The sequence below is a fragment of the Mytilus californianus genome, unplaced genomic scaffold, assembly GCF_021869535.1.
Source record: "Mytilus californianus isolate M0D057914Y unplaced genomic scaffold, xbMytCali1.0.p SCAF_7, whole genome shotgun sequence".
In the NCBI taxonomy this organism is placed as follows: Eukaryota; Metazoa; Mollusca; class Bivalvia; order Mytilida; family Mytilidae; genus Mytilus; species Mytilus californianus.
The window spans coordinates 73,530,176-73,553,207 of record NW_026262723.1 but is presented as its reverse complement, the minus strand read 5'-3'; the positions used below and the strand labels follow the sequence as shown (position 1 = coordinate 73,553,207).

At 31.1% G+C, this 23,032-nt stretch overlaps 1 protein-coding gene across 2 annotated transcripts in view; it reads left to right on the top strand.

Moving 5' to 3' along the window:
* The window catches only part of LOC127709252 (coiled-coil domain-containing protein 137-like), a 57,713-nt gene that overhangs the window by 22,632 nt on the left and 12,049 nt on the right, over positions 1 to 23,032 (top strand). Inside the window, exons 1-2 of one of the 2 annotated variants that reach the window (XM_052214678.1) lie at positions 12,842 to 12,966; positions 19,867 to 20,006. In XM_052214678.1, the coding sequence (XP_052070638.1) occupies positions 12,878 to 12,966; positions 19,867 to 20,006 (229 nt within the window). In that variant the 5' untranslated portion in view covers positions 12,842 to 12,877. Of the gene's footprint in view, positions 1 to 12,841; positions 12,967 to 19,866; positions 20,007 to 23,032 lie in introns of those variants that run through there. The other variant, XM_052214679.1, reaches the window with a different exon arrangement.

The following is a 23,032-nucleotide window of genomic DNA, read 5'->3' as shown; positions in this document are numbered from 1 at the left end:
CATTTGGCAGGATTTTTTACCGTTATTCGTCATGAAGGTACCCCCATTACCACCCTCATTTTAACTTTCACTTTATAATGTCACATGACCAACATTATGGGAACTGATTTATGCAAATGACCCATATTCCATAGGAAAACATAATCTATATAAAACGAGCCTCAATTAGTTGATTTTTCTCTTCATTAAAGTAAGTTTAATCGACCTGCCACCCGCTATTTTCTCATATTTGGACAGTTTTCACATCGACACATCAACACTTGCATTTTTTTTTAACTTTAAGAGATTGTGACATGACCAACAGAAAAAGTAATTTACAATGCATTACATGTATGAGAGCTGATTTATGAAAATGACCCTTATTCAATAGGAAAACATAATCTAACACCTTGTTCATTTATGATGCAAATAAGCTGAATGGCCGAGTGTGTTCAATTTGAAAATAAAGAGTTAAAATGCCGGAATCGCGAAAACAGATGTTGGACACCAGAGTTATCTCGGACTATGAGTATGAGTTTTGGGCAATTTGTAAGGAGGGGGGGGGGGGGGGAGGGGGGGGGGGGGGAGGGTTCAAGGGAAGCAAATGCTCTTTAAATTATGCATGTTTCAAAAATTGGGGAAAAATTACACAGAGAGTTGAGTCATTTTTTTTCAGACTTAATTCAAATAATGACTAATGTAGAATTACCTTCTAATTCTATAAAAAAAATTCACAACTACTGAACAGGAACAATCATGGTACTTTTTTACCTATGAAACTACACTATGACATCTGTCGATGATCTGATCTGCAAAACCTACAAACAGACACAGAAATATCATCAAATAGTGAAATAAAAGATTGATTGCACCTTGTATGGATAGTTCCGACACGTGTTACATGGGGAGCCCGTTTGTTTACAAATAATAATGTCACGTGATCACGCACTGACCGTCACAAATTTTTATCACACAATATTACTGTACTTACACAATTCACAAATGCATAACCCATTTATCTTGCGGACATGCAATGGGAATGTGCACGGTTATCAAAAACTACAAAAATATTGCATGTACAGTTAATGAAGAAGTTATTTCATCAAATAGATAAGATTTTCACTCATGTCATGACACAAATCGACTGGGTGTCGTCGCCATCGGGGATAATTGATAAATGGGATTAAATTGACCGCTAAGATGGTGTAGAGAACCACCTCTGGAGAACCTTAACATTAATAAGTAATACTCACCAAAATTTCTCTATAATTAACGCTATTTTCTTTTGGAAAATTTCAGAAAGATGCTGATAAACTTATTTGGTGACACAGATTATTTTCTTGTAATGGCGCGAAATATATTCTTACTCTTAATGCTTGACGTAACAAAATTTGTATATAATTATATTTAACTAAAGCTAAGCGTAAATTTGCAGAAGCATGACAAAACATTAATAATAAAATGTGTAAATATTTCTGTAAAAGAACATAATTTTACTTTACCAGTATACTTCACTTAGAATTACATTTGAGCGCAAGAAAATCTCTATGTGAATCGGCTCGGGGTCGAAGTTCAACATTTCAACGGAAATTTTTGCGTGTGCTTGCGTTGCTTTAGATCGAGGCCACAGCTTTTCAACCAATCGGGGAATGTTTACTTGGGGCATACATCTATTTTTACTGCAGGTTTCGACATGTTTAAATCGGGATTATAGAAAAATGGAATGTTGTTGGTAGATACAGAACAGAAAATGATGAACACTTTTAGCAAAAGATCAATTGGATCGGGGGTCTGTGAATTCACATTATTTGTACAACTCTCCTTACTCCTGGGAAGCGTGTGCTTTACATCGAGGCTTGCGTTGCTTTACATCGAGGCTTTCGTTGCTTTACATCGACGCCATAGTAGTTCAACCAATCGGGGAATGTTTATTTGGGGCATACATCTATTTTTACTGCAGGTTTAGGCATATTTTAATCGAAATTAGAGAAAAATGGAATGATGTTAGGAGATATAAAACAGAAAATGATAAATATTTTTAGCAAAAGATGAATTGGATCGGGGTTCTGTGTATTCACATTATTTGTACAACTCTCCTTACTGATGGCAAAAAATGGAATTTCCGTGACCTAAATGGTTCGCGAAAATTAATATTTTTATATATATATAGTAACAATCAAATAAGTTCAATTCGATCATTTTATATAACCCCTATACCTACATGATACCTATAAAAAAAAATTACTAAAAATTATAGGTGTTACTTTGTTACCAATAGTAATACTTTTACGTCTTTAACTTTAGTTTCTCATTAATTAATCTTAATGCTAAATGTAGTCCACAAATTAATTCAGGCTCATCACTCTTAAATCGTTTACATTTCCAAAAAATGTTTATAGTTTCCTCATCATAGTCTTTCCTTTCGTTTTTTATATATATCATTTTAATTTGCTTTAAAACATCAGCAACCTACTGCCTTTCCTTTTTATACATTTCATTATGACTGAATGTTTTTATTCATTCTATTTTTTTTTTTTAAACTTGACTTACTTCTTAAAAACCAAAGCAATTTAAAGTTTGTTCTATGCTTATTTATGAACAAAGCCCATTGTTTAGACTCATTTTTTGTTTTACTACTAAATTAATTATTTTCTTATTCTTATTTTAATTTCTGATAATTATCCTCATAATTGTTAAAAAAAATCAATTTTATTTTAATGCTAGTTTCCCTTTAATATCAATTATATATTTCACTTAGATTTTGTCATTAGTCATGAAGTTCATATGTCTCTCATTTTTTTTACAAATATCGATCTACCACAAAAATACTGTAAATCCCTTAGGGCAAAACATATCAACATTTATCTTTAATGTGCTATTTTCTGAAGATACTTCTCTTTATCTATTAACATTTATTTTATGTAAATAAGGCGTAATCTAACACCATAAAACAAATTGCACCATTTAATTAGTTAACATCACTTATGTTAATCATCCGAAGAAGGGGTTGGAATCTAAAATTATAGACTATTTGTTTTCTCTAAACAAACGTGCATACACACTACCCAACTGCGTAAACCATAATCGTCAATGGCTATAACATCGCAAACAATGTATCCTCAATGTACCCTTAACTTCATCTACCAAAGGTTCTAAATCAACCTTCATATATACCGGTGCTCTGCTAATTTTACGTAAGATATATATTTTCTAGAATAATTGAATGTATCTTCAAGAAAACAACCCATAATATATATGATCAAAAATCTTAAATACGAAAAAAATGCTATAGTATCAGACATTTTACTTTTTTTTATTACATATTTACTCTAAACGAAAAACTAGCTTCTTCAAACTTAAAAAAAAAGTTTTATTTTTAAGAATCATACTTATTATATATAACGTATCCTATCTATTAAAAATATGCATATAAAAATAACTAAAAAAATATCTTCAATTGTTTTAAGAATATGTGTATTCATAATTCTTAAATTGACGTACAATATCTATAAATACTAATAAAAAATTTCGTGCGAACCACAGCTCGTGAACAAACTTCTGATTTTAAGCCTTTTAAATATACGGCCTCACTCCCTTTAAAATTAAAAACTTTACTAAATATGTGTGCCATCCCTTGAAAAGCCATTTCTACTTTTTGCGCTGACATAGAAATATCTTGATTGTCCATAAAGAAAAAATGAAAGTAACTTAGTTCTTACGTTTTATATTCCTTTGCGTTGTTTTAGCCAATCCAAGTCGATCCTGGTCACACGGCATCAATTTGACTTATGTGGCGAAGTCAATGGTTGATTAAATAATTTTATTATGTAATTACAAAGTTAAGACTGTTTCTAAAGTTCAAATGTTAGATTGTTCACAAACTGTCTCTAAAGTTGAATTGTTCGAATGTTCATATCGTCACACGGATACCTGATCGTATAGTCGTATAACTGTTCAGTCCTGACTGAGTAATTCGGATGGTTAGTGAATTAATTCCAGCCTACCCACAAGGGGGGAGACCTTGGCGGAATCTCCTGTCGGAATCTATCTGTACAAATCTATCTCGTTCGAGTCCAAAGCTGGATCTTATATAGTTCAGTGGGGTCATCCATCGTTACACAATGGCCCATAGCTGTTGGCAGGTTGCGTAGTAGTCTGGTTGTGGAGTAATACTAGTCTGTGGATAATTGTCAAACTATGCAATTAACCCCTGACGGGTACATGTTATTTCACAGTAGACATGGTCATTTATTGGCTGCAGGGTATAGGTCTATAATATTCGTGCAGTTTGTTATTAAGTGTCTAAAGGTTACATGTAATCGTTTCGGATTTGCTGTATTTAGTTACTTCCTGATGATTAACGTATGGAACACAATTGTGTTACACCCCAAGAATTCAATTTTTGTTAAAATCAAACTTAGTTTAATTTTGGACCCTTTGAACCTTAATGTAGACCAATTTAAAAAACAGGACCCAAAATTAAAAATCTAAATACACGGTTAGATTTGGAATATCAAAGAACCCCAATAATTCAATTTTACATGAAATCAAACAAAGTTTAATTTTGGACCCTTTTGACCTTAATATGAACCAATTTGATAACGGGGGTCCACAAATAAAAAATCTAAATACATGGTTAGATTCAGCATATCAAAGAACCCCATATATTCAATTTTTGTTGAAATCAAACAAAGTTTAATTTTGGACCCCAATTTGGACCAACTTGAAAACTGGGCCAAAAATCAAAAATCTAAATACATGTTTAGATTCAGCATATCAAAGAACCTCATATATTCAATTTTTGCTAAAATCAAACAAAGTTTAATTTTGGACCCTTTGGACCTTAATGTAGACCAATTTGAAAACTGGACCCAAAATTAAAAATCTAAATACACTGTTAGATTTGGCCCCTTTTTGGCCCCTAATTCCTTAACTGTTGGTACCATAACCCCCAAAATCAATCCCAACCTTCCTTTTGTGGTATTTAACCTTATGGTCAAATTTCAAAAAGTTCCATTCACTTAAACTAAAGTTAGAGTGCGAAAACCAATGTGTCTTCGGACGACAACGCCGGACGACGACGACGACGACGACGCCGGACGACGACGACGCCAACGTCATACCAATATACGACCACAAAATTTTTTTGCGGTCGTATAAAAATTGGTAAAAATCGTCATCAAAGGGCTATAACTCTATAAATAAGGAGTCGACTGAATGTTGGCCAGGTGAGCTAAAACACAATATTTTTTCTCTGAATTTCAGTTTATATTCACTAAATAAACATCGTAACCAACATGATTAATGTCACTTGTGATTCAAAATCAGAGAGGACACCATCTCCAAAGGGGATACATATTTTTTTATAAATTTTAGGTAAGACGACTCATGACCATATATTATGGGGAAGACCTAAATATATATCATGCAGATTTAGTTTTTCCTGTGGTACTAAACTACTGTGTAATGTTTTAATGAAATAATAAAACTTTCATAAAGGAGTTTGAGTTAACTGTTGCACTTGCATGGCATTAAAGAATTTGGTAATTCCTTTTTTAGTGTTTTTTTTTTCCCTCTCTTTCTTCTTTTTACAATATGTATAGTAACCGTTTTTTCTGGTATCAAAGCAGGGTTGAATAAGTTTTTTCTGGTACTAAAGCAGGGAATAAGTTTATTCTGGTACTAAAGCAGGGTTGAATAAGTTTATTCTGGTACTAAAGCAGGGTTGAATAAGTTTATTCTGGTACTAAAGCAGGGTTGAATAAGTTTATTCTGGTACTAAAGCAGGGTTGAATAAGTTTATTCTGGTACTAAAGCAGGGTTGAATAAGTTTATTCTGAAAGGTATCAATTTAACATTAAAGTAAGATTGTTTAATATTGTCTTTATCTTTACTAACTTTGATTCTATTTTCAAAAGTTCAAAACATGTCTTAACATAGTATATATCTCTGTCTACTTACTAACACTTATGGTTCTGAATCATGAGCCTGTAATGAGAGTGTGATTTTTTATAAAAAGTTTAACACTTATGGTAGTTCATCATGAGCTTGTAGCCCTGTAATGCAGTGGTTGTCATGGACTGCTGTCTACCATGATAATTGGTTTTTTTTTATTGTTTTAAGCATAAATCTACGGTAGCTGTTGGTTTTCTTTTTTGAAATGTTTCATTTTGTCATCTCATGGCCTTTTATAGTTTTCTATACAGAATGAGTTTTGCTCATTGTTGAAGGCTGTAGTTCACTGTAGATGTTCACATCATTGTCCTTTGGTCTTTGTTGGATAGTTGTTTCATTACATGTCTCCTTATTTTATCTAGTCATATATAATTACTATAATTTTTTTCATAAAATTCTACATTGGTTTAAGAGAATCAGATTTTTCATAAAAAGTTTAACACTAACTGATACCACAATGTATCAAAAGATGATAATACTCTTCAGTGGTATTTCAACCTGTGCACAGAATAGGCAAAACTTCTAGATGGTCCCCTGTGTCTATTTCAAGAATTGAAAAAAATGAGTTAGTGTTTTGTACTAAATACTTTTACAAAGTCTACGATTGAATCTGATTTGTGAGCTTCTATGAACAAATCCACCCAAGCTGCAGTATAAAAGGCATACATACAAATGTAACTAAAAGAGCCAACTGAACTAAAACATTGATCGCTGAGAAATAAAAAGATTTTATTAATAAAATAACATCTTCACAAATTAAATTTAAAAACTTTCACTGCATTTAAAATCTTGAGTGTAACAATAACTGACTAAGTAAATTAACATAAAATAACAGTATCACAGTGTTACTTACAAATAATACTAGAGGCCCGTTAGTCCTATGAGCCTGAACCTCTCACCTGGCAAGAATATGCCATTTTGCTATTAATTTTCACCTTTATTGCAATCACTTTTTTTTCTCCAGAAGCAAATCAAATATAAATTTAAGCACATTCAAGTGAAATTAAGGCCATTAATTAATTTGTCTTCAGTTCCCCACCTGCATCCTTCACTCAAAGGCCCTCAACTATGCAGTCATCACAATATGAAATGATCTCAATGTGCTTGTCAATTGAAAGTTTCATTAATGTGATTAACTTGTATATCTTTCCTTGAGGATCAATAGACTGAAATGTGAAAATTGGAGAAAAAACATCATAATTAAAAAATGTTTAAAAGACAATAATGCCTATGTTAACATATTTGTAGATCTTAAATTGCTGCTAAGATTTGTTTGTTACACTTTCTCTCTATCTATCATAGGTTTTATGGATCATTGCCCAAAACACAATAAATGGCTGCCAATGGTCATTTTTAAAAAGACAATAACTCCTTTAAGAAGTCTAAAGAGAATTTCAGATATGCAGATTTATTTGTAGATCTTTTATATCTGATTACTTCTAATATTGACACTTTTCGATACCTTTAAGTTTATATGAGGATCTGGATGGGGTATAGAGAATAAAGAATAATGGCAAAAGAAAAATAAATAGAGAGTAATAGTGTGCAAAAAGTATAAAAGAATAATTGTAGTAAATAACAGAATTAGGCCATAGAATACTGATTACAGTAATGAAGGATGTACAGAATAAAGAAATCAACTTATTTTAGAAAAATGTAATAGTAAAATCAATTTTACAGTACATGTATATGCGTTTGGTTTTTTTTAAATTAAGAAAAATTCCCTAAAAATTGTCCTTAAAGGGCAATTACTCTTGTAAGGAGTCTATTGACATTTTTATTAATTAAAACTGATTTTTCGATCATTTGATAACTCTTTCCTAGTTATATTTTTGTCCATCTATTTGGGAGTTCAAGACATTAGACAATTACTTGCATTTAACCCTAGGCTTATGTTATAATTTTAGCCATGGTAGTCATGTTGGTTGATTGGCAGGTATAAAAAATACATACTTTATACTAGATATATAAACAAAATAATCTTCTGGATGAAAAAGTACAAGCTCAAACTAAAGTACAAAATCACACTAGTCACTTAAAACAAAAGTTACATAAATTTTGTAAACTGTGCATTTAAAATAAACTCTTAAAATCATCCCTAGAATGCAAATAGATGTCACTGTACTAATGAGGTATTTGTATACATGTAAAACTGAGGGTTTTATTTACAAGGTGACATGAAAATGTACTTGCCAATTAATTTTTTAGTAAATATATGTATAAACAACATGTGGTTGCACTGAGAATGCACTTTTCAAAATTGGCATTCGTCTCTTGTACATCTTTTACTATATTTATCACATTTTTTTTGTTAACAAACCATATGACAGAGACCAAGTTGCTAACACATTGGGTCAGACGATCAGCATCTAAATTAAAAATCAATTTAAGTTTTTTAGTTTAGAGAAAAGCTACAAAAAAAATTTCAATTTGACTTTACAAGTGTTTTAAAAACAAATTTATGATTTTATTCTCTGTAAAAGTCAATTAAAAAAAAATTGACACTTGTGCACTTTAAAACAAAGTTGATTCGATGTGCAAGGGGAGATAACTTCAGCTAAAAATAAAATTGTAATATTTGTAAAAAGAGTATATGAAGGCTTTAAAAGATTTGTCAAAAAATATATGACAAAGTTTACAAATTAACGTGAACATCTGACTGTACTTACTTAATGAGTAAAGGCTAAACACTATGCAAAGGGAGAATACTCCAGTATAAATAAGTTAGAACATAACTATTAGTAAAACTGAGGTAGTTATTTAAGCAAACCTAATTCCAGCTTTATGAAGTCTTTTAATGATTCATTTTCTATTGTGTCAATTTCTTTTAAAGCTCTTTTTGATCCATCAGAAAACTGAGGTAGTTATTTAAGCAAACCTAATTCCAGCTTAATGAAGGCTTTTAATGATTCATTTTCTATTGTGTCAATTTCTTTTAAAGCTCTTTTTGATCCATCAGAATAGTATTGTTTCAATTCTTCTGCATACTGTATCCACACACAATTAGCACATCCACTCATACAGCAATCCACCGGAGGTTCAGGTGGTCGTCCCTTCCCAGGTATAACATCTGTGCTGCAGGTTTTATCACTGTTTACATTATCGCCTAAGACAGTTTTTAAACTTGGTTCTATATCTTTATCATCGTCGCTTATTTTACGGTCAGAACTTTTAGGTTGTGTATTGGGTTGAGAACTGTTATGTCTCACTGTTCGACATGATTGACATCCATTTCTTACGTCATAGACTAAATGGTTTATATCACAACATAAAAGTCTTTTTCTTAATATTTGTGTCAAGACTGAATGAACGTTTTTTGACAAACTGTACATGCTCATTTTTCAATTAACAGTCTTCTCATTGTGTGTGTCAAGACAAAGCATGTGTAATGTTTCCTTTATCCCACAACAAGCCTCTAAAATAAAATGATAGAAAAGTCAACATGGTCAAGAGATACATATGTATAAGTTAAAAACATCAAGCATATATCTTAAGTTTTTGGAATAAGTGTTTGAATATCTGATAATGTAAGGAGGTTTTCTAAGAACACTCTCTTTTGAAAAACCGCAATATAATTGTATCCTAGCAGTAAGACATTTCCTGTGTTCTCTGATTGCTTATCCCTATCTTACTGGGCCTGAATCCTTCGTGTAACCTTAATCTTTTTTAAGCAAATTAATTGCCATTAATTATGAAAATTTCTATTTTGTTCATATCAAAATCACAGTCAAAGTTATTTCAGATTATTGTACATGTAACTCTTTCTTTTATATGTAAATATGGTCAATTAAGAGAAGATTTGAGACTTCAAGAATCTGTCAGATTTTGATTTATGTAGAATTATACATGCTTATATGGTATTGAAATCATGTTCTTTATCTTAGTGTAAGAGTTGAGATGGCTTGTTATAATTAGATTGAACAATATTGAAGAAAAAAAAAGATAAAACATGTCCTAGAGAATGAAAAATAACATTCATCATGAAATAGGTTTGAAATGAAAACCAGCAGGGAAAAAAGAGAATAAGCTAAAGGCATGACTCAGTTGTAAAGAAGTGTAAATTAAAGATGAATTTACTAGAAAGATTTAGAAATTTGAGATCAACTTAAGAAGCTGTATGCACTGTCATGATTGAAGGGACTTATATATATATAGTATGTTTAACCATCTGGCCCAATAGACCACTTTCCAGTTGGTTGCAATTCTGTCAAAAACTTTGGTTTTAGTGAACATCATTCGTGCGTTTAGGGGCATTGTCACTTTTTTCCCATGTTGAGAGAGCGGCTGAAAAATATGATGCTATATTGCACGAATTATATGGCAAATTAAATTCTTCTAATTGATAATCAGCACTGCTGTGATTAAGTACCTACGGAACAAACATTATTTCTAGTTTATCCTGCATAATGACAATCATGAAGACGCTTTTGAACTTTAATAATGCAGGGATAAAGGCATGCCCCTCTATCTGGTAAATGACTTCATAAAGGCATGCATATAATTGACAAACTTTTCTGGTGAAGGACATTACTCGAAAGTGGTCTATTAATTGTACATTGATGAAAAAAAAAAATAGATCTCAAAATCCTGAAATCCTGAAACAATTTCATTTTTCTGAAACACAAAACAGCATTTTTTTTCTATATATATACCGTTATACATTTTGTAGCTGCTGCCGGGTTTGTTAATGAATAAATGATTCTAGTTGCACATGTTGTGTGAACAGAGTTATTTTTGTCTAATGTTTATGCAAAACTATTTGGCAAAATTGACTGTTGTACCACGGAATAGACATAGAAAACAATGGGAGCATGAATGGCAGCTAGAAGAGTCAATTTTATCACCAAGAGCCTGAATCGCTCACCTGGTAAAATCTATTAAAGTCTTTGAAATGAAAAAAATACAAAACCTCAGTTTATGACAATAGTGTGACAATTTAACCATTTTGACTTTTTTAAAGATTTAATTATTTTACTGATCTTTGTCATGTTTGTTGGTTTTAAAAGTTTCTCTCCAACTCTTATAGTTTTGGAAAAAAATTTAAAACTGGATAAAAATCATCATTCAAGGGAAATAACTTCTGTAAGAAGTTGGTTGACAATTTTGTTCATGATAATTAATTTTTAGATCTTATTGTGCTGAACATTTTTGCTTTTGTTGCTGTTTCTCACTATCTACATGATCTATTATCATGATTATAGTTAGTGCAAAAACTGAAAAAAATGGAGAAAATAAAATCATCATTCAAGGACAATAACTCCTCTCAGGGGTCAATTGGCAATTTCAACATTGTTGACTTATTTGTAGAGCTTTTTATTGTTGCTATCTATCTATCATTGTTTCTGCAAAAAAACTTTCATAAATGGTCATTCAGGGGCAATAATTCCCAGAGGAGTCAGTTGATAATTTCACTCATGTTGACTTATTTGTAGATATTATTGTGCTATCTTTGCTTTTACAATTTTAAACTCTATAGTGGTTTCTGCAATAAATTAAAAAAAAATATTCAAAGGCAATAACTCCTATAAGACGTCAACTGACACTTTGACTATCTTGACTTATTTTGCTGAACACTTTTGCATTCAAAATTTCTCTCCATCTATTATATTTTCTGTAGAAAATGCAAAAAATCAGTAGAATTTGTCTTTCAGGGGCAATAAATCTATAATTATAAGGAGTCAATTGACAATTCATCCATGGTAACTTTTATGTTGATCATATTTTGTTGAACATTGTTAATGAGAGATTATATTACCTATAGTTTAATACAAAATGCAAAAAGGATCAAATTCATCATTTAAAGGCAATAACTCTTGTAAGGGTTCATTTGACGATTTCTGACAAGTTAACTTATTTGTAGATCTATATAATTATTGTTCTGGTCATTTTTACTGTTTAAAATTTCTCTGTCTATTATAGTTTTCAAGAAAAAAAACAAAATTGAAATACAGGGAAATTTGTAAAAAAAAAATATATCTTCGGTGCAATAGCTCTAAAATTGGTTGTCGGATTTTTCTAAAAATTCCTCAGGTGATATATTTTGATCTGTTGATCAATTGACCATTTCAGAATCTAAAGGACTATGGGTAATTTTTTGGTTCGTACCCAAAAATGAAAATAATGTCACTTCATTGGTTGAAGTTCCATTGTTTATGACGTTTTTAACCAATCACGATGTTTTGGTGTACACCAGTGAAAATATTACCCAGAATGCATTAGATTCTGAAACGGCGAATTCTACCCAAAATCAGATTTGCACTAACTGCTTTAGTTTTTGAAATATAAGCCCAAAACTGCATTTTACAACATGATCTATTTTTAGCAAAAGCGACCATGTTTGTTGATGGATCAAATCCACGATACGAATTTCAACAAGATATATACCCTATACTAGTCCAAATAATTATGACGTCTTGAAAGGCTATTATATTTTTTTTCTTTGATGCCTTACATCGTCGATGTAAGGCGTCAAAGAAAAAAATATAATAGCCTTTCAAGACGTCATAATTATTTGGACTAACCCTACACATGCTCCAAGGAACATACAGGTAAAAGTTTGTAACATTTGGATAAGTATTTTCAGAGGAGAATTTTTTTTAAAGATTACAACGGACGGACGACGAACATCAAGTGATGACAAAAGCTCACTTGATCTTTAGTTTAGGCCAGATGAGCTAAAAAGGTGTTTAGTGGTTTTTTTTCCAGTTAAAACTTAAATCTGATTTTCTTTCATTTAAACAGTTTAAGGTTGCTAAGAGTCAGTTTTCAATTTAGTTCATTTTAAACTTAATCGACCAATCAACATTATATTTTGAAATACATACGAATGATACTTTCAATCAACTTCAAAATTTGTTTCAACGTTACCGGAACTGCTAAAAACGTCATCAATTTATGATCAAGGGGAAACTGACAGGGGAGATAACAAAAACAACAAACAAGCATGGGGAAAATGTCTAAACCACAGAAAAGTAAAAAGCACAGGAAAATTAAATTTGTTGACCCATTTTACAACGGTGAAAGAAAGCAAATGTTTGTTAAGTTTTGTTTATTTCCTATCAATATCCATAAAGCTGTAAACTGAAAGCTAACGAGCAATAAGTTTTTCACCATAATTTAATCGGCATAAATTATTTATGCTCACTTGATCTTGACATTTGACATATGACCCCTTCTGTGGCCATGTCAATTAAGAAATTTTCAAACTGCAATAGTATCAAAACAGCAAAGATAATGAATAAAAGAGATGGACCATTTTGTACATATGTCAAGGGGAAACTTCGTGTAAAGCATTATTATTTATAGTTTAATTGCCATAATGGCATAAACTGATCAGGTCAGGAATAACCATTAATTGATAGATTATACCTCAATTGAGGTATAATCCACCATTTGACATATAGTGAGATAGACCAATTGAGGTATAATGCAGTTTTTATCACAAAAATTTTTAAATTTTAAATTCGAGCATCTTTTTGCATATTCCCTCTTAAGGTTTATGACCCCTTCTGTGGCCATGTCAATTAAGAAATTTTCAAACTGCAATAGTATCAAAACAGCAAAGATAATGAATAAAAGAGATGGACCATTTTGTACATATGTCAAGGGGAAACTTCGTGTAAAGCATTATTATTTATAGTTTAATTGCATTTAGTAGAAAAAGAGAATTTGGTGAAAATAAAACCAAGATTTTTGTAGAAAATCCACAGGCTTTAATACAGAGATTTTTGTTATAAAATTTTAAACATAGATTACTCACTTGTTTTTCTATGATCAGCTAGCGTTTATTGTTTACAAAAAGTTCTAAACAACCTTTAAATTCCAAAACACCTCGTGCTAGGTCACTAAAGTCGAGCGCACCATAAAAGATGTACTTAAATTGGTCCATATTTATATTTGTTTTAACCAATATCTGAATTTATAAACTTGTTTTAAAGGAATTATTGCTAGCACTGCTAATTAATTGTCAAATATGAGAGTACAAGTGAAAAGGCTGTGGATTTTCTATAAAATTTCCTTATGTTCAGCATTGAATCAACACAAGGGTACATAATCCTTAAGATTTGATAAGTACTCATTAATGACACGTAATTACTTCCGACTTCCAGTGCTGTGTTTGGTGAAAATGTGAATTATACCTCAATTGAGGTATAATCCACCAATTTGTGGATATTCACATAGCTTTCCTTAAGTCTGCATCAGTTCCAACTTTTAGATTTGTTAGTCGAAATGGACAGGAAGAGACTACAGAACAAAAATAAGCATTAATAGATGAAAACTCAGAATTTTTAAGTAGGAAAAGGAGGATCATATTAGTTTTTATATGCCCGTCAAATTTTTGACGGGACGTATTATGGTATACAAATGTCCGGCATATATCTGTCTGTCTGTCCGTCTGTCTGTCTGGCGTAAACATGTCGCACCGTAACTTGAGAATGACTTATCCAAATTTCATGAAACTTAACATAGTTGTTTCTTATGATGGTCAAAAGATCTGTATACTTTTTGGTGAAAATAAGATTAAAACTTTTTGAGTTACGGGACTTAGTAACTAAAACAGGTGTGTGTTTTTTTCACATGTCGCGCCGTATCTCAAAAACAATTTATGATTATTGCTTAAAACTTTACACACTTCTTAGTTATATTAATCTTAAGATCTGTATACTTTTTGGTGATGATTAAAAATTTTATTTTAGAGATATTGAGTATTTTGTTAAAAAAGGGGGAGGGGTTTTTCACATGTCGCGCTGTATCTCAAAAACAGTTTATGATTATTGCTTAAAACTTTACACACTTCTTAGTTATATTAACCTTAAGATCTGTATACTTTTTGGTGATGATTCAAAATTTTATTTTTGAGTTATTGAGTATTTTGTAAAAAAAGGGGGAGGGGTTTTTCACACGTCGCGCCATATCTCAAAAACTGTTTATGATTATTGCTTAAAACTTTACACACTTCTTAGTTATATTAACCTTAAGATCTGTATACTTTTTGGTTTTGATTCAAAATTTTATTTTTGAGATATTGATTTTTTTTTTTTTAAAAGGGGGGTTTTCACATGTCGCGCCGTATCTCAAAAACGATTTATGATTATTGCTTAAAATTTTACACACTTCTTAGTTATATTAATCTAAAGATCTGTATACTTTTTGGTTTTGATTCAAAATTTTATTTTAGAGATATTGAGTTTTTTGTAAAAAAAAAAAAGGGGGGTTTTCGCATGTCACGCAGTATGTCAGAAACTATTTATGCTTATTGCATAAAAATTCACACACAAGACGACGGGCGTATCATGCGCTCATGGCGCAGCTGTTTATTAGGTTTCTCTAACAAATTGCAGCATGCAGTGTCAGAATCAATTACATGTCATCACTAAGTGGTCATCAAAGCTTGTTATGGTAAATGCAAAAAGATGCTCCAATATATCTTAAAATTTTTTTTGGATAAAAACTGCATTATACCTCAATTGGTGTATCCCATTATATGTCAAATGGTGGATTATACCTGAATTGAGGTTTCCTATTATAAATTAAATGTCGGATCTTCTAATTGATATAAACAAGTGCCTGTGATATTTCATGTCGCTCCAGACCCAGTCGATTCTGTCAACAGAATAAAAACACTCGACCAGTGAGTTACTGTCAGTTACCAGTTACTGTCACCTGTCTTTTTAATCAATAACTGAGGTGTTGCACAAAAACAACATACTGCTGATATCTTCAGACAAGTAGCTATATATAGACCCTTTCACAGTTATTGCAATCATTTTGAATAGGGGTAGATTTTCATAATGGAGGCAAAAATGCTTTGAAAAACATGGGAAAACAACATTGAAACAGAACAGTTGCATGGAAACATGCATAGGTTTTCCCGTTCTTTCTGACTATTTCCACTTCCATCCAAAAAGTCTGCCCCTATTCAATATGGCTGCAATAACCATTACATGTAAGTGGCCTATTACCATGATTACAGCTAAATGAAAATTCTTTCATTTAATGACAAGATTCAAAAGGGATGATAACTGTACCCATAAAATTCCCACAAAAATCAGCATAGAAGTTACCTGTTTTTTGGGGTTGTTTGGTTGAGGATTTGAAGTCGGAGTATATAAACCTAACTTTGGTTACCCTTTATATGTAAAAGGAATATTTACTTAAAGAGTTCCTGCAAAAAAAATATACCGGTAAGAGTAAATACTTTGAATCTGACGGTAGCTGGTTCTCGATCAGTCACATTTTTACAACTGTACAAGAGATAAAAGTGATATATATTTGACTTGCAGTAGGTTACTGAATTTTATGAATAATAGCAGTTGTGGAGATAAAAAAAAATGTCTAAGACGCATATATATATCAAATATATTAATTTCATAGTTGATACAAACATCCGTTTTAAAAAAATTAAAATAATATTAAGATTCCTAAGTACAATCTCGATATGACACATATTGAAATTTATTGTATATAATCAGAATATTTCCAACAGAATGTAAGGAAAAAGCTTGCCTGCAATATTATACAAAAACTGTCTTCTGAGTTCAGCTCCATTATAACAAATGGACCAAAATACATAATTACTATGGGTACAATCAAAAATAACCAGTTGGAAAAATTTGAAGGCCTAGCATCCAGTGTTCTCCCCATAAAGCACCTCAGACTTTCTGTCCTATAATTTTGGAGCGTGATCCTATAATTTTCAGTCAAAAAATTGTATATCGATAAAATTTTATCTCACTTGATTAATCTTATTTGTGAGGTAAAAAAATTCTAGGTAAAATTTAACCAGCATTTTGATTGTTTAAAACAGTGATCGATTGACCTGATGAGGTTAACCTGTAGTTGATTGGATTTAATTGATTAATTAGCACAATTTGTAACTTTATTCTTTTAACTAGTCCCCTACCGATGAAGTCGAAGAGGACTTTAGGTTTGCACTCCGTCCGTCTGTCCGTCTGTCCATCCGTCAGTCCGGCAAATCAGCTTTCCACACTTTTTTTCTTCGTTCTTGAAGATATTGATTTGATATTTAGTATATAGTTTTATCATGACAAGTTACAGATCAAGTTCAAATTTTGTTCCAGTCTGATGATTTAGTCCAGAGTTATGGACCATATCTAGAGTACTATGTTAAACCATATTTCTGTACAAAGGGAGATAACTCATTTTTTAAAAGACATTCTTTGTAAATTATATGAAGAATTTTTTGACAGGTTTGTTTGTTATTTAGTATAAAGTAATTTTCTGAATGCTATATATATATATAAAAAAAAATTATGAAGAGAAATCCTTTAATTAGAAAATAATCTATTTTTATTAATGTATATATTTCAATACATTACATTGTGTAGATAAAAGTTGTTGACATTTTATAGATAAGTTACAAATCTATATTAGTTTGTGACAAATGAAAGAAAAAAATATTTGGAACTATTAATTATATTTGATTATAATTTGAAAATAGATATACACTGTATTACATCATATCTAATTTTAAAGAACTATTAATCATATCTAATGTTTTTTTCATCATGCTTATAAGATATTGATTGATAATTGGTATATAGTTTTCTCATGACAAGTTACAGATCAAGTTCAAATTTTTGTTTCGGTCTAATAATATTGTGCAGAGTTATGGTCCTTGGACTTGAAAAATTCACTCATATAATCAGTTTTCCACACTGTAGTCATGCTTGAAGATATTGACATGATATTTACTTTTTGTTTACACCATGACAAGTTATAGAACAAGTTAGCATTTTGTTCCAGTATAATGAATTTTTACCCGGTAGGGGACTATGTATTGCCATGCAATACTTTCAGAATGCTTGTTAATATAGAGATATTGTATGAATTCTGAAAATGATTTTATGGCTTTACTCACCACCCAACCACTGACCAGTGACACAAATTGGAAAAAACTTTTTGTACATAAACAGTATCAACAGTTTTACAAATTTAGCAAAATTGTTTTTAGTTTTAAAATTAAATAGAAACTGTTGCAAGTGTTGGCACATTGAATAATAATAATTGACCATTATATTAATTACTTTTATTCTATATGAAGCACATTATCCAAGCTAGCCATGATATCCTATCTCTCAAATGAGTCTTCCTTCTCTTTTACAATAATAAAACACATTTTTGAACCACTGGTTTCTTCCAGTTTGGCAGTTAATTCAATGAGTTAGCTATATATATATATATAGGTATCAAACATAGTACTGTTGAATAGGTTATGTCATGTCACCCAAAGGTATGATGAGTATCCTAAACGACAAAAAACATTTTTCATAATAAATTTATAGAGTTACTCCCCTTGTTTTTGCTTATTTTAAAAAATCTAGTGCTGAATATTTTTTTATTCATAAATATATTTATAAATTACATATGGATTACGAAATAGAAAATTTGAATGTAATTTAATAAAGAATAAAATGATGTGTACATATAAATAATTATATACCATCATAAATAAAACGTTGTAAATGAAAGATAATATCTGTAATACATTACTTCTAATGATTTCAAACCATTATTAGCTCACCTTTCCAAAGGAAAGGTGAGCTTTTGCCATCACTTGGCGTCCGCTGTTGTCGTCCGTCCGGTGTAAACTGTTTCAAACATCTTCACCTCTGAAACTACTCAACCAATTCCAACCAAACTTAAGCTGAATGATCCTTAGGGTATCTAGAATATAGTTTGTGTTTTATTTTCTGTTTCGTCAAAAAACATGGCCGCCATGGCTAAAAATAGAACATAGGGGTAAAATGCAGTTTTTGGCTTATATCTCAAAAACTAAAGCATTTAGAGCAAATCTGACATGGGGTAAAATGTTCATTAGGTCAAGTTCTATCAGCCCTGAAATTTTCAGATGAATCTAACAACCCATTGTTGGGTTGCTGCCACTAAATTGGTAATTTTAAGAAAATTTTGCAGTTTTTGGTTATATCTTGAATATTATTATAGATAAAGATAAACTGTAAAGATAAACTGTAAACAGCAAAAATGTTCAGCAAAGTAAGATCTACAAATAAGTTTAATGACCAAAATTGTCAATGGACCCCTTAAGGAGTTATTGCCCTTTAAAGACAATTTTTCACAATTTGTTCATCTAGTTTGTTTACTTTAAAAAATCTTCTCCTTTGAAACTGCTGAATCAATTTCAGCCAAACTTGGGCTGAATGAGTTTCAGAGTATCTAGTATAAATTTTATATTTTATTTACTTGTACGTCAAGAAACATAGCCACTATGGCTAAAATGGAACAAAGGGGTAAAATGCATTTTTTTGCTTTTGAAGAAAATATGACAGATACAAAGAACTTTTAAATGGTATTTTTAAGCCCTCAATAATATATATTGAAAAGCAAAAATAATCATTGATGAAAGATTTAAGTAAAATTTACAGGTGAGGGATTCAGGCTCTTCAGAGCCTCTTGTTATATAGGCATTAGATATCAAATCTGGAACATGAGTTGTATATTACATAAATAATGACTATTCCACATGCTCATAACGGTTAAGTTTCTCTTTTACCAAATAAAGAGAGCAAATTGTCAATCCCAAGTGGACAAAATAGTAATATAAATTTATTGAAGAATATGAGTAAAATAATTTCATGCCAGTACCCCATACATGTACTTTCTTCATACACCTTGAAGAATTTATTCCTATTTATTATATAGTTACTGTTCAACCCTACAACACAGTACCAAAGAAAAGAAAACTCAAATAAAAATTAAAAAAAACCAAACTCATTGGGATCTGTCCACAAGGAGAGAGGATAAAGGAAATGTGTTGCGACTCGATGCAAACTATGTTTGATTAGGGTCGGTCGGGTAACCGTAAACAGACATATACATTTTTTTTGGCTTTACATTTCATATACATGTATGTACATCTCTAATGCATGTTAAATTTTTTATGCATTTCAGCCATCAAAAAACTCGTCAAGATGAGGCTCCAAAAAATGATGACGCGCAAGAAATTCCCAGAAAAGTGCAATTTTTCATGGACAATAAAGAAAAGTTCAAAATGGGAAAAAGGCAAAAATTCAAGAAAAAGAAAGCAAAAGGTATTGTTAAATTTTCTATGGTGGTAACCATTAAACAATTATTAAACATACATGTACATGTACTTTATTTATCATTGTGGTAAAATACATTACAAATTCTCCAGTTAATGTATTTTTGAATGGCAATGTAAGTTTTCTTCAAGGCTAATAAAGAACAGAAGAGCAACTATTGAAATACACTAAAAGATTGAAACATCGCTATAACAGGATATACTCCCAGTTTTTTTACATTTTTGTAATTTGGTTTTCATGATTGTTCAAAAATGAATAAAAGAAGATGAAGGCTACATGTACATGTGTATCTACATAAATGAAACAGCAACCCAACAACATAAAAAAATCAAATACATATAGAGATCATTATGGTGTCTTCAACAATAGAACAGGATGTCAAGGTATATATTGCCCAGATAACATGTGTTTAAGTTTATCAGAGACTAACAAAGATCTGTAATGAACATCAAATTCTTCACAGCAAAAACATGTAAGATATAATTTTAACAGAGGCAGATTTAGGGGGGCAAGGTTCCCAGGCTCCCCTTATGCAAAATACCGTATATGATAAATGCATAGACTATTTACAAGTATCACTACACACGTTGGTTGTAAGGAGCACACCCCCCCTTTTCAAAATCCTGGATCCACACCTGTCTAACATAAGACAACAACTTAAAAGGTTACTGATTTGGAACAGGTGCATGAATAATATGGCAAGGTTCATCTAGATTTTTCTCCATTTGAATCTAATCAATAGATTAACAAAATATACATAGTAAAACATACAATTAAGACCAGTTCAGGAAAAGTACTTAAGGTAGATAGGGGGGTCTAAATTAAAATCCATAGAATTTTTTAATAATTTGTCAAAATGTAGTTAATGTCATGCTTTTTTCAAAAATATAATAAAAAGTAGGGGTCACTGGGCTTTTAATCATGCTACAGGTTGTGCTAATTGTCAGATTTTGTATAGATTATGAATGGAAAACCCAATTTTGTGTGATAAAAAGAAAACTACACCATAGAATTTTAAGATAGAATATGAGAAGATAGCTCTTATAATATGCTTTCAGATAAGAAAAAGAAAAAATGTAGTCACTGGACTCGTTTTCTTGCTACATAATAAAATAGGTAAATTCACAACACATTCTATTATAAAAGTTACTTTATCTGAGTTATGTCCCCTATATCTGAGTTATCTACCCTTATGTGGCAAAGTTGGAAAAAAGTGAATCAAACAAAAATATTCTGTTTTGTGTAAAATACAGCAGTAAATATGATAAAACACATAATTTTCTATATTAACATGACAAGTCTTACACATAAATTACATACTACTCTCGAAATTTGTACATTTCATTAAAGATCTAGACCCATTGCCATCTGCTATTTCAAAATCCAAAATGGAGGAAGACACCTCAGCTACTTTAACGACCGTGTGAGGGCTGAACAGCCAGTCAAGGTCGTTAAACACTTCCAGTAGTAGTAGCTACTTTAACAGTATTTTACTGATACTTTTTGGGATACTTTGTAAATGATATGGTAAAAAGAATGCTTGCAGTTGCTGAAAGCAAGCTCCAAGTTCTTAATCTACTGATGTAGAAATCATGTTTAACACACTCATATCAGGTGCAGTACTTTTAAGTACATTTTATCCAGCAATATCATTAAGCATTTGGGAAGCAAATCACCCCAAATTTTACAGAAAGGGTCCTTAGGATATTTGGTAGGTTATTTGTTCAAAATGTTGCTACAATGGTTTTGATCTGATAGTTGACATGGTCACAATGGTAAATAATAGGTTTTCTGATTGACTGAAACTTTTATGTGGAACTGTTCAACCTAGTTAAACCCTACATAATTGACAGATTTGATGTACATGTATGATACTGTAACAGTATGATACTGAATGAACTATTGTTACTATATTGCAAATCAGTTGAACAAAATGACAGACATCGTTTAACTTAATTTTACAAAGATGCTTGTGGCAAATATGTAGAACAGATATTAAAAAAAGATATGCCAGAAAAGTTTTATCATATGGTATTAACTCCATTGGGTATTTAATAAGAACCTATTAGTAATATAAAGGACATTTTTCTTTAAAACTGCTCAACCCGCTGAAATCAAATATGGTATATTTGTTTTATAAGCTTGATATAAAGTACATTAAGAAAGATACTAAGACTTGCGGAAATTTTATTTAGTCATCACAGAATTATACGATTAGTTCAGGGCTTCAGCTTCTGCAGATAAAATGAAAATACATTGTTGTTTAAAGTGTATAAGTATGAACTAAGATTGAGTATTAAAGTTGCCCAAGATGTGCTGGCAGCCTGGTAGACAAAATTCTTACAAATTATCTAATCATTTACCACTCCTTATATATCTTGCAAATAAAATTAAACTCCGTTTGGTGAACCAACACTTGTGTGAATCATTTCGATAGAGTCCCTGAAGTGGATACCTTGGTATGCAGGGTTGTCAAATTATGCAAATGAATGCAACATTTAAATAATACTCAAAATTGACAACAACACTTCAAATGGTCTGCAATTTTATTTGCTATGGTCTACATGTTTCGCCTGCAAGGCAGGCGTCATCAGGACAATTTTCATACAGAAATTAATTACTGAAGTACTCAAAGTGGTACATTGAATTTGACGTTGTCAAGATGAGAGAAACAATGAAAAGTGAAAGTAGCAATAAAGAGTTATAAATAGATAAGATAAATATAGAAAAATAAAGTTTGTTTACAATGTAACTTGAGTTCGTTTTACTTTTATATGATACATGACATTGTTCTAAAGGCTTGGTATCTAAATGGACAAACTTCCCATGGTTCCTACCAATTCGCAAGGCTTCTCTTCCAACTTGGCCATTGTTGGATGTTACTACTTCCTGGCGCGTCGGCAACAATGGGAAGGTTTTGGTCGCCGCTAATGGAAAATGAAATTGTCAAAAATTGTTCCCTTGTTAAGTATTTGGTATATATATAATTTTTTGATCGTCTGCTGGTAGTTGGT